The 12,135-nt window shown below is 35.6% G+C and overlaps 1 protein-coding gene across 8 annotated transcripts in view; it reads right to left on the bottom strand.

The window, feature by feature from the left end:
- Nucleotides 1–12,135, bottom strand: part of CYLD (CYLD lysine 63 deubiquitinase) — a 62,536-nt gene that overhangs the window by 14,746 nt on the left and 35,655 nt on the right. For 7 of the 8 annotated variants that reach the window (XM_052655452.1, XM_052655447.1, XM_052655451.1 and 4 more), the window contains 6 exons: nucleotides 11,893–11,991; nucleotides 10,056–10,172; nucleotides 6,319–6,698; nucleotides 5,254–5,419; nucleotides 4,108–4,249; nucleotides 2,010–2,132 (listed from right to left, as the gene is read on the bottom strand). In XM_052655452.1, the coding sequence (XP_052511412.1) occupies nucleotides 2,010–2,132; nucleotides 4,108–4,249; nucleotides 5,254–5,419; nucleotides 6,319–6,698; nucleotides 10,056–10,172; nucleotides 11,893–11,991 (1,027 nt within the window). The remainder of the gene's footprint in view (nucleotides 1–2,009; nucleotides 2,133–4,107; nucleotides 4,250–5,253; nucleotides 5,420–6,318; nucleotides 6,699–10,055; nucleotides 10,173–11,892; nucleotides 11,992–12,135) is intronic. The other variant, XM_052655454.1, reaches the window with a different exon arrangement.

Genomic DNA, 12,135 nt, shown 5'->3' with positions numbered 1-12,135 from the left:
TGCAGTCAAACCAATTATCATAATTACATTTTCTCTCATCTTTGTCTGAATACAGGAAACTCAATCTTTGACAAAATTCTAATTCTAAAAATGGCTTCAGAAGACACCTTAGAGGCCACCATGGGCTTAATAAAGGCAAGTCAGTACCAGATAATCTTATAACCATTTTTCCTATCCGCTATTTACTCACTCATTAGCTCTTTGCAGCCAACATATATTGAACACCTACCACTTACACAGTAATCTAAACTTCTGGTCACCAGGAATACAAATATGAGTAGGGTAAAAAAAACAGGGTATATGCTGAGGTGAGAAGCTTGAAATGGAGAAGGCACAGATTCAGTCCCATGTAAAACTAGTCAGCTATAACCTAGATATGACTGCTGTAGACAAAAAGAATCTTGATCAAAACAGGGCATTTGACAAGTTTCTTGCTGTGGACAGGGTGACAAAGTCTGATTAACCATGATTCTTAATGGGTTGGACAACAATATTCGAAGAATGTTTATTAATGGATTTATGGTGTTTTAGTGAGCGACTGAATTGAACTGAACTGAGAAGGAAATAAGGAAATAAGGAAGTGGTCACATGCCTTAGTTTTGGATTTAATTTGTCTTGTTCTAGTATCAATCACTGGGGGGAGGAATAGATAGTATTTTAAAAATTTGTATTTATACAAATATAATATAAAATAATTGATGTAAAAATCAAGACTCATAATTATCTTAAGTGAAAACTATAGTTTTTTCATCACTAATAGAATTTAAGGTAAAGAAAAGACACAAGTGGAAAAATTATTCACCTATAAATATACTTTCCTAGTCATGTTATATAATAGGTCTTTCTGAATGCTCATTATATTTCAGTGTTCTGCATTTTGCAATCTTATATCAAGATATTTGTTAATTTCCACTGTTAAGAAAAATATGTCACAAAATTTAAGTTTAGTTTAACATGGACTTTACATAGCTTTCTCTCTGTGTTCCTGAAAGAACGGATTTATTTTGTGATCTACAGCCCTGACTCTTCATAGTTTAAATTTTATAATGTGACATCATCCCACATTCCTCCTACCACTTTCAAAAGCTCTTACCAGATGTCTTGTACTTCTACCACTACAAATTGCTCTCTGTGGCCAAAGAAAGACATATTTTAAATTCTTAAACTAGGAAATGACCAAAATCATCACCTTTTTAAGGGAGGTGGAGGGAGACCCAAATATCTTCCTTTAACCAAGAAATATGTCAGTAAAATATATCTCATCTATTTCTAATACAAAACTATTAAATATTCACTACTGCATAAATAAAAAAATTTCCCTTGCTGCTATTCATTCAGATAAAATTAAGTTTTAGAAGCCAGATCATACCAAGTAGGCTAATAAGCATGATTGTGCTCAGTCATTCAGTTGTGTCTGACTCTGTGCAATCCCATGGACTATAGCCCACCAGGCTCCTCTGTCAGTGGAGATTCTCCAGACAAGAATACTGGAGTGGGTTGCCATGCCCTCCTTCAGGGGACCTTCCCAACCCAGAGATCAAACCCATGTCTCCTGCATTGCAGTCGGATTCTTTACCGTCTGAGCCACCAGGAAAGCCCAGGAATGCTGGAGTGGGAAGCCTATCCCTTCAGGGGATCTTCCCAACCCAGGAATTGAACCAGGGTCTCCTACATTGCAGATAGATTCTTCACCAGCTGAGCTATCAGGGAACATTTTAGGAACTGCGTTGGAGAAGGCAGAAGTCCCAAGTACCTTATATCAGCTTTTCTGAGTGTATGCTACCAAATGGTTTCAACATTTCATGGCATGCCCTATGTGCCACACTTTGGTCAGATGTTAAAGTAGTACAAGGGCCAAAAGTTTTTTTAAAAGTTAATACTTCACCAAGAGAAGTAATTCTCTCCCATTTCTCATTAAATGAAAGCAGAGAATAAGTTAATTACTGTACCAAGAAGCAGCCAATAAGACACCATCTAAAGGGAAAAATAATTACATATCTTTTACTTACATTCTCAGAGGATTAACGATTTCTGTCCTCAGGAGTTCTTGAGTTTCACTATAGTATTCTACGTCATTCTTTTCTTTAGGTCTAAGTAACACAGTATCCAGAACGGAACTGAAAGCAAATAAGCTGAAAAATAAAAAAGAATACTTTCCCTCATGCTGGAAGTACACTCGTTTTTGAGAAACACATACTAAAAAGAATATGAAGAGAAAAATCACGAGAGCGAACACATAACATACAAATCAGTGTTTTTCATTAATACAGGGAACCAAAACCCCTGTCAGGTTTCCTATGGCTCACTCATTAGGGCCTAGAAATCCTCCCATGATAAGGAGAATACTAATATCAAGAAGGTAAACTACAGTGCTTCCCTGGTGGTCCAGTAGTTCAGAATCCACCTTGTGGTGCAGGGGATGCTGGTCTGACCCGTGGTCTAGGAGGATCCCATATGCGATGGAATAACTAAGCCACTCTGCTAGAACTCTTGAGCCTGTACTCTAGAGCCCTCAAGCCAATGCTACTGAGCACACACACTGCAACTACAGAAGCCTGTGCATCTAGAGTCTGCACTCCACAACAAGAGAAGCCACCACAATGAGAAACCCATGCACTGCAACGAACCCCTGCTTGTCACAACTAGAGAAAGCCTGCATGCAGCAACAAAGACCCACTACAGCCAAAATACAAAATAAATAAGTAAACCTTTAATAAAGAAATACTGCTGCATAGTTTATTTTAAAAAAAGAGAGAGAGAAGAAGGTAAACTGTTGATTGACAGTGTTAAAGGATAAAAATATACCTATTGGGAAAAAGTTCTTTGCAAAAACTGAAAGAAAGCCTACAGATCTGAGTTAACAAATAGACAACAGAGAAGAAAGTCTGGAAACTAACCTCCCAAGGTAAAAACATTGCCAATATGCAACCCATTCTAGATATTATACTTCTTTCTCATCACACCCTCTTGCAGAGACCTAAATTACTTTAAATGTCAAAATCAATTGGGACTAACAGCAGTTACATGCTAACATCAAAGAAAAAAGAAAATTTGGCTAACACAATTTTATCAGAAAATCTGAAGAATATTACATCAATTCTTGCTTTTGTCAACACTTCAGAGAGACTGAAAATATTCTGCCCCCAAAATGGCCCTCCACTTATTCTTCTTCCTGCCTTTGAAATTTTAACATCTTATTAACTTCCTACTTCTTACAACATGGCTGTACCAAGCTGGCAGGTTATGCTCAATTTAACTAACACTATACTTGGTTCAATCTTCAGAGCATAAAAATTTTTGCCATGTTAAACTGTTCAACTTTGGAATAAACTACATATACAAGGGCAACTGCTTCTACTGAAAATAATTCTTTAAAGCAGATTTATGATTGCCTCTACCTAGTAAAACAAACACCCAAATCAGTCAATGACTTATGGCAAGTCCTGTTATTTGATTTGTGCACAAAGATCCTGTACTTATTCTCTTCAGTCCTTTGCTTTCCCACATACACTCAGAATATCTGTTCCACCTGTGACACCACCATTTCCTCTTATCCATCATTCAGTGCATGACTTCTTGTACTCATTTTTTGGATACAGGCACAGAAGATAATACTCAGTAGTTTCCCAGGAGCATATCAGTTCAGTTCAGTTCAATTCAGTTCAGTTCAGTAGCTCAGTCCTGTCCGACTCTTTGCGACCCCATGAATCGCAGCACGCCAGGCCTCCCTGTCCATTACCATCTCCCGGAGTTCACTCAAACTCACGTCCATCGAGTCGGTGATGCCATCCAGCCATCTCATCCTCTGTCGTCCCCTTTTCCTCCTGCCCCCAATCCCTCCCAGCATCAGGGTCTTTTCCAATGACTCAACTCTTCGCATGAGGTGGCCAAAGTACTGGAGTTTTGGCTTTAGGATCATTCCTTCCAAAGAACACACAGGGCTGATCTCCTTCTCCCTTTCTTTCCTGAACCCGAGCCCCCAGTTTCTCCATTCAGAGCCAGCTGGCAGTTCCTCCATCCCTCTCCCTCCTTCTACCTCCCTCTCTCACACACACACATACCTGCCCCCGTGGCATTATATTCCTAGCGCATTAATTTTAAACTTACCAGAATAAGGTGGAGTCTAAGTAACAAGAATTGTAATGACCCTGGATACCTTTCTTCTTTCCAATCATTATCTCTAAACCTTCTTTTTCCATTTTTGGTGGAGTATTTTCTTCTACTACCTCACTTAAGTACCCTCCAAATGCTGCAAAAATAAAAATGAAGACAACTCTTTTAAGCTAATCTAGTATATATTCCCATACATATTTCCTCACTTAAAAATATCTTTTTGTATTTTGACACACAATTTATTACCCAATTTAAAACTAAGTTAAAGGTAGGTTTTGGTTAATTGTTATTCAGCCTGGCTTATAAAAAATGCTAACATTCATTTTCAACCTTACTTCTTCCACAATTTAAAAAACACTTTAGAGTATCGAGCAATGTAAAAAAGCATCTTTGCCAAGCAAACTATTTTGTTTCCCAAATATTTTGTCTGAAGATGTTTCATTTTTCAAGTTGGAAAAGAAAACAAAAAGTTTTAAAGCACTATTTCTACTGTAAGAAAAACATGTTTTTCATAAAAATAATTTTCCTATTTTTACCTGTTTAACCCTCAAGATGCTTCACCATGACGATACAAAACTGGAAAGGGTCAGTATCAGGAAACTGCCACCTACTGTAAGTGATGAGAGGATCAGCCCTTCATCAAGCAATTAAACTACTTCTTCTAATAATGCTGACTTCTTGATAAGATATGATTATTGAGGTACTTAAGACAATACACTGAGAAGAAAGTCATTCTTGATAAGATATGCTAACGTACTTGAACAATACAAAGAGATGAAAATCAGTGCCATACAAAAAAGGCCACATTTCCATCTCTACCTCCTGAGTTGTTGAAAATTAAATGTTGTTGAAAATTAAATGTCTGTAAGAAACAGAAAGGGAAAAATAAATCCCACTATTTCTCAATTTTTAAGGTCTCAAGCACAGTTTCCTGGCTATTACTTTTTTTTAAATGGCCCCTCTTAGAATAAATGTAACTTTCTTATGGACCAAATAATCATTTTTTTCCCCTGATTTAAAAGCCTGATGAACACTGGCAAGAAAGAAAGAAACACTGTTACTACTATCTACTGCAAAATGACATGAGATTAGAACTAGAGTCATTTCAGATTGGTAAATAAATGAAAGGCAGGCAAATACCTAAAGAATTACAGCGTTCGATCTGATTGGAAACTGGCTGCAGGGACGCAAACCTCGAGTCGGGTCTGCAGCTTTTCAGTTTAACAAACAGCGCCTTCTTAAGGGCACAGGTGAAATAGCGAGTGCCCCTGAATGTTCCATCTGTACAACCCGCACATTCATCTTCCTGAAAAAAAAAAGAAGCTTAGACATGCATTATTCTGCATCTTGCAAAGACATATACAAAGAACTAAGACCTGTTTACCTTAGGGTTAACTAAGTTAATCTTTTCTTAGAACTCCCTTGTCACACCTGTCCTGAGAACTTCATCAGAAACAGGGGGTTGACTAATTATAGTGTTTCAGCCCACGACTAACAATTTGAGAAATTAATGCCTTATTCCAGCATAAAATCCTCAATGTGTTTCCCTTTTGAATACATGCTTAAACCTTCCCTGGTTCACTGACTTTTCTGCACCATTTCCAAAAGCATTAAAACCAGTAGGGAGAGAAGGGCAAACATAGCTATTTACTTTAACCACTCAAAAAGAAAAATTAGCATTTCCTAGCCTGCAAACCAACAAAGTAAAAAATAAGAAACATTTTAAAATAAAACCTAAGTGTACTCAAATTCTCTTTCCTGATTATGAAACGTCAAGCAATATTCTAATTTCCAAAATCTTTCCCACAATGAAAGATTTCAAAATGTCACTTAAAACGGTGATTAATCTTAAAGTCAATGATATAAACATTGGAACTGATTGTAGAAGGAAGGTTAAGAAAAAAAGAAAAAGAAAAACTGATAAAAATTTGCTTTCCTTACCGTATTCTGTTTAATATAATGAGCCTAAACACATTAGCCTAAATATCTATTTTCATTCCTTGAACATACATCAAACTAACATCATGAACAAGAGGATCATATGCTTAACTGGTGGCAAAGGAAGTCAGGCAATTCGTAATAAAATTTTTCTCTAGTGATGGCTTTTTGACAAATAAAATATTTCACCAAAAAAACAGAATAAGGAAAATTCTGTACAAAACCCCAGATGGAAAAGAAATATAATTTTTAGGTCAAATTAATTACCAGTTCCAGTCCAGCTAGTACTTCATTGAGGCCTGGTGGCTGACCAATCCAGCGGATTACCCCATAGAAAGGAGGATTCTCCTTGACCTCAGCCAACGAGCCCACTTCCAGGCCATGTGAGTTACCAGAAGATACGGCCAAGGGTGGACTCTCCTGCACAGGGGCATTGTTCAGCTCGCCCATCACAGATTGAACTGACAGAGAGAGTGGACTGTGGCTAATACTTCCATTGGTGTTGGGCATCTTTGTCAGACTAAACGGTAAAGAATGAAATCTGTTCTCGCTGGAGAGTGAGTTCATGGAAGGAGGTTGCAGTGGTGGTGAAGCGTGTCCAAAGTCTGGAGGAATCTCTGTAAGCGATTTTGCAGGGTCTTCAGCAACTATAAAAAATTATTCTTAATTAGATAAATGTATTCAAGAATAATGTACATACATAAGTCCAACTGCCCACCAGACCTCTTCTAGTATGATTCTCATAAGCACTGCAAACTTACTGTCTCGAAGTCAGCACTCTTGATTCTCCTTCCCCACTTCCAAATTTTTCTGCCTCAGTGAATGGCTCCCAATTACTCAAACCAAAAAAATATAGCATTGATTGGAACTGTATAAGTTACATTCTTTGTCCAAAATACAATCAAGTTACAAAAACTAATATAAAAAAGACAGCAAAAAATTTAAGAAAGACGCTTCTAACTAATGAATCAAAGAAGAAATAATAAAGTAAGTTTTTAAAATAAAGGAAAAAAAGGAAGAGAAAAAATGAACACTGGTGGAATACAACTAAAGTAATACTTATAAATGAAATGTATAAACTTGGTAGTTTATTTCAGCAAAAAGGTAAGGTAATTTTAATAAACTCAGCATAGAACTTAAGAAGTTAGAAAAACAACAGAATAACCTCCCAAAAAGTAGTCAAGGAGAAAGAATAAACACAAAAACAGGAATCAGTGAATTAAAAGACCAAATTCAAAAGCTGCTTCATTAAAACAACTAACATAATTGCCAAGCAGGCACTGCCAATCAGTGTTGAAAGAACAAACGTCTTAATAAACAGTGCTGAGATAATCAATTATCTATATTTTTTTAAATTAATTTGAAACTCCTCTGTCATACTCTACAAAAAAACCATTTCCAAATGGCTTAAAGACATCAAATGCAAAACTACAAATTTTGGAAGAGAATAAAGAAGAATGGTCTTTGTGACTTTAGGGTAGAGAAAAATATCTTAAACGTGAGTATACAAAATCATAAAGGAAAAGTCTGACAAGTATGACCACAATAATATTGAGAGCTACTTGTTCACTAAAAAGCATTGTAGCAAGAATAAAAATAAGAGCCACAAATAAGGAGCAAATATTTGTAATCCTTATTTCTGACAAAGGATTAGTATTTGAAAAGGGTCTATAAATCAAGTTTTTAAGAAAGACCAGAAAAAAGTTTCTCTTTCCAAAAGAAACTCATAAAGGCAACTCATAGAAAAAGAAACATAAATCACCAACAAATCAATGAAAAGATTTTTGTCCTCATTAGGAAACACAATAAAAGAAAGTCAAAACCAACATGAGATATCACATCAAAAGGCAAAGATCTTAGAACATTAACTGTTGGTGAGAATGACAAGTAAATGATACCCTTACACAAAGCTGATGTGAGTGTGAACTGGCATAACTATGCTGGGAAACACTTCGGCACTATTTAGTAAAGGAGAGATGTGCATATTCCATGCACATATAGTAGGAACATGTTCCTACTCCTATGTTCCACTCCTAGGAACATACTCTAGACATGGATAAGAATGTTAACAGCAGAGTTGTCATTAATAGCAAGAAAATAAAATCAATCCAAAAGTCCATCAATGGCTGAATAGATAATTACATTGCGGTATATTTAAATATTTCACAGCAATGAAATGGAATGGAATGATATACAACAATGAAAATTAATAAATCATAATCACATACTACAATTTGGATGACTCTTAAGAACATAATGTTGAGGAAGACAGTAACATGATTCTGATTCCATGCAGTCTGATTCCTTGCATATAAAACTCAAAACCATGCAAAACTAACAGTATGCTATTTAGATAGACAAACTCATAAAGAGATCATGAAAACCAAGAGAATGATAAATACTAAATTAAAGATGATGGTAGCTCAGAGGAGAGTGCAGGGGGTGACACTAGGAAGAGATGCCAAGGGGATTTCAAAGGGAATGATAATGTGTTCTTTTTCTTAAAGTGAGTAGTGACTACAAGGGTATTTACTATACTTAACACTTTAACTCATTTAAGATTCTTTACTCATGATATTTGATCTATTTTAAAGTTATTCTTTTCTTTTCCAAACTCTCAACCCTCCAAGCCCAACACTCAGTTCCATAAAGTAAAGTCTTGTTTCTGTCTCCAAAATATATCCCCAATGTGTCCAACACTCTTACCCTCTACCATCATCTCCATAGTCGAGGCCACCATCATCCCTCACACTGCAGCCAGTGACACCTGGTCTCTCCGCCCTCTACTTGCCAATCTAATTACCACACAACAACTAGTGAGATCTTTTTAAAATTTAAAGATCTTACGTGATCTTGTGTCATTCCCCTGTTTAAAACCTTCAATGGCTTTCCAGTGTTCTTTCAATAAATACTAAGCTTCTCACCAATACTTACTAGGTTCTAGATGATCTGGCTCCTACCTGCCTCTCTAGATTCGTTTCATACACCTCTTCTTGCTTACCCTGCTGCAGTCACTCTGGCCTGCCCCTACTTCCTGTTCCGCAGATATAAAAATTTCTCACTTCAGGTTCTTTGCTATTTCCTCTGCCTAGAATGCTCTTCTCAAGCTCTTTCTCTGGTAGGTTCATTCATACCATCCAGATCTCACATAAGTATCATTTCCTCAAAGAACCTTTTCCAAACCACCCTCTGGGAGCCGGCTTCCTACCAGCTGCTATCACCTTGTGTGTCTCCTTCATGGCACGTGTCACAGTTGATTATCATCTTATGTGTCTATACATTTATTGTCTATCATACCAACTAGAATATAAGCTGCCTATAGCCGGGAACTTTGTTAGTCTTTTCCATGGCTGGATTCACAGCCACTAAGAAAATACTCAGTATTTGGTTTTTGTTTTTTTTTTTTTAAATAAATGAATCAAATGTTGCAGAGAATAGCTTTTAAACTATATAAGCAAAACAATGATAGAAACAATGTTCTTTTACAACTAAATTATTTCTATTTTCTAATTTAAGGATGCATCATATGCTTTTATTATGCTCATCAAGATTGAAATTCTACATCTGTTTCTGGAACACGAAAAGCATTCAATAAATATTTGTTGAACAGATGCACAACAACAACAACAAAAAAAGAATAAACCAGAAGAAAGTGATGTCCTGGAACCAAGGGAAAGTAGGGTTTTTTAAAAGCAGTGTTTAAGGATATCAAGAGAGCAAGAAGTCTTTAAACAATTCAATTGATTTTAGAGATCTTCTACCTTAAACAGATGAATGAAGTGAAAAAAACAAGCTGCTGATACATTTTCTAAATATTGCAATAACCTTTATAGCAGTGTCATTCAAACTGTCTACAATATTTTAATTTAGCACTATCAATAAAGAAAGTTTTATGGTCTACTCATTTTGTTCCCCAAAACTACATATATTGATGAAAAGCTATTTTTTCCTCTGGTAAGTTAAAAGGACAGAATCATTATAAAAAAACTAAAATTACAGATTACCTTCATCAATGTACCATGAATTTTTTGATTTGGATTGTGGTTGTGAGTCAACAGAAGACCCATTTAAGGTATAAAATAATTCAGATCTGTTTCTAGTTCCAGGGTCTGAGGTAGATCCTATGGAACAAGAAAAATTTCTTTTAAAAATAAAGCCAATATGATGTGAAAGTTTTTCCATAAGAGAAATTAATATGCATATGGTGTCACAATTATAGAACCAACAGATGTATGCAAACACAATATATTTTATTTGTGTCTTCAGCTTTGAAAAATTTGGTAACCATTTTTGCAACATCAAAAAGATTGTTCAGTGCAAGAGACAATATAAGAGTAGACAATATAAAAGAAAAGCCTACCTTTAAAAAAAAAGCTACTTAAAAAAAATCACCTCATGTACTATGGCTTTTTTCCAAATGTCAAAAATCATCATTACCCAGTTCCATCTGACAAATCTCTTCGTTCACAAATTTAACCTCTTACTCTAAAACAGCTGCCCTCAAAAGTTCTTCAAATGTATATAAATCAATTTTACTTATTAAGTTTAAAAGATTTAAAGTCTAACTATTTTGGAATTGTTAGTCAACGAATTCCTTGCTGGGTTTCTTCATGTCTCTGGAAAAGTGAAGCAGTATTATTTCTTATGCACTAGACTTATCAAATGCAAGAAAACATTAGCGCAGCTATATTACAGATAGAGCAAGACATTCCCCTGTCCCAGCACTAAGAGGACATGCTATAGTTGAGAGCAGTGGTGTCTTTAGAACCCATATACATCTGATTTCTTTTTCAGTTTAAAGCAGGTAACTCTATACTTCATTCCTATAACTAAAATCTGCTGCAACAAAAGTAGCACACGTGTCTTAAAATCTTTAGGCTATTTATATTTAAGTGAGAGCAGCAAGTTGAACTACCTATCTAGATTCATAGGTTAACATAAAAAATACTACAGCCTATGTATTTTATTTAATTCAAAGTCTCTCAGGGTCCAATGCCACATAAAATATTTCTTAGAGTACAATTTCTTTTTAATGAACTGAAACCAAGGGAAAAATAATCTTTTCCTAATCTATATTTGGGTTTAGAATAGTTCTTGCCACCTTTTAAATGAGCTGTTTGGCTTATATAACTATCACCTAATAAATCTATGACCTATGTGGAAGCAAAACAAAAAACAAACTAAGAACTCTACATGTACTGTGAGGGAGTTTCTGGGAGAAAGACAAAAATTTTGCTTAGCAGTTTGGAATTTAACTTGTGCCACTTCTATTAGCAAAGTTCACATAATCTCTAGTATACTTTATCCTATATAACATTACCCATAAAAGATTATTTTGTACAGTGCAACTATAAACTATATATAGGGGCTTCCCTGGTGGCTCAAACAGTAAAGAACCACCTGCAATGCAGGAGACCGGGGTTTGATCCCTGGGTCAGAAAGATCCCCTGGAGAAGGGAATGTACTCTTGCCTGAAGAATTCCATGCACAGAGAAACCTGGAGGGCTACAGTCCATAAGGGTTGCAAAGAGTCAGACACGACTAAGTGACTAAGTCACACATAAGCTATATATACAAATGTTGCAAGTAGGGGATTCCAAAAATCAGCTTATATGGACCAGAAAAAGACACAGGTCCTCACAGGAAAATTTTCATTAATTAAAAAAGGTTGGGAAGTCTTGGCTTAAGCAACACCATCTATAAACTTGTTTAGTAAACTACTAAAAATATCTGAAAGAAGAAAATATACATATACATTAAGGAGTAATACTTTTCAACATTTTTTAATCTATGGCAAATCAAAAATCATATAAATAAGAACTGTATTTTATTAACCCGTACCTGTAGCCTTTGGTTTATTATGACTGAATGAACCTTTGTCCCCAACACCTCTTGACATAAATGCAAGTTTGGGAGGCCTCCTTTCCTGTGTCACGCTCTCTGAAACAGTAAACATATTTTTTTAAAAAGATAAAAGGAAATTCTTATAAAAGAGAAACAATCAAGCAAATAATGACAGTAATAACAACAATCCCTTTCCAACAAAAAAGTAGCACTTTCATAGTAGTCTTACAAATTCATTAA

This window comes from Budorcas taxicolor, chromosome 18, assembly GCF_023091745.1.
Source record: "Budorcas taxicolor isolate Tak-1 chromosome 18, Takin1.1, whole genome shotgun sequence".
In the NCBI taxonomy this organism is placed as follows: domain Eukaryota; kingdom Metazoa; phylum Chordata; class Mammalia; order Artiodactyla; family Bovidae; genus Budorcas; species Budorcas taxicolor.
This window is presented reverse-complemented; position numbering and strand designations above follow the sequence as displayed.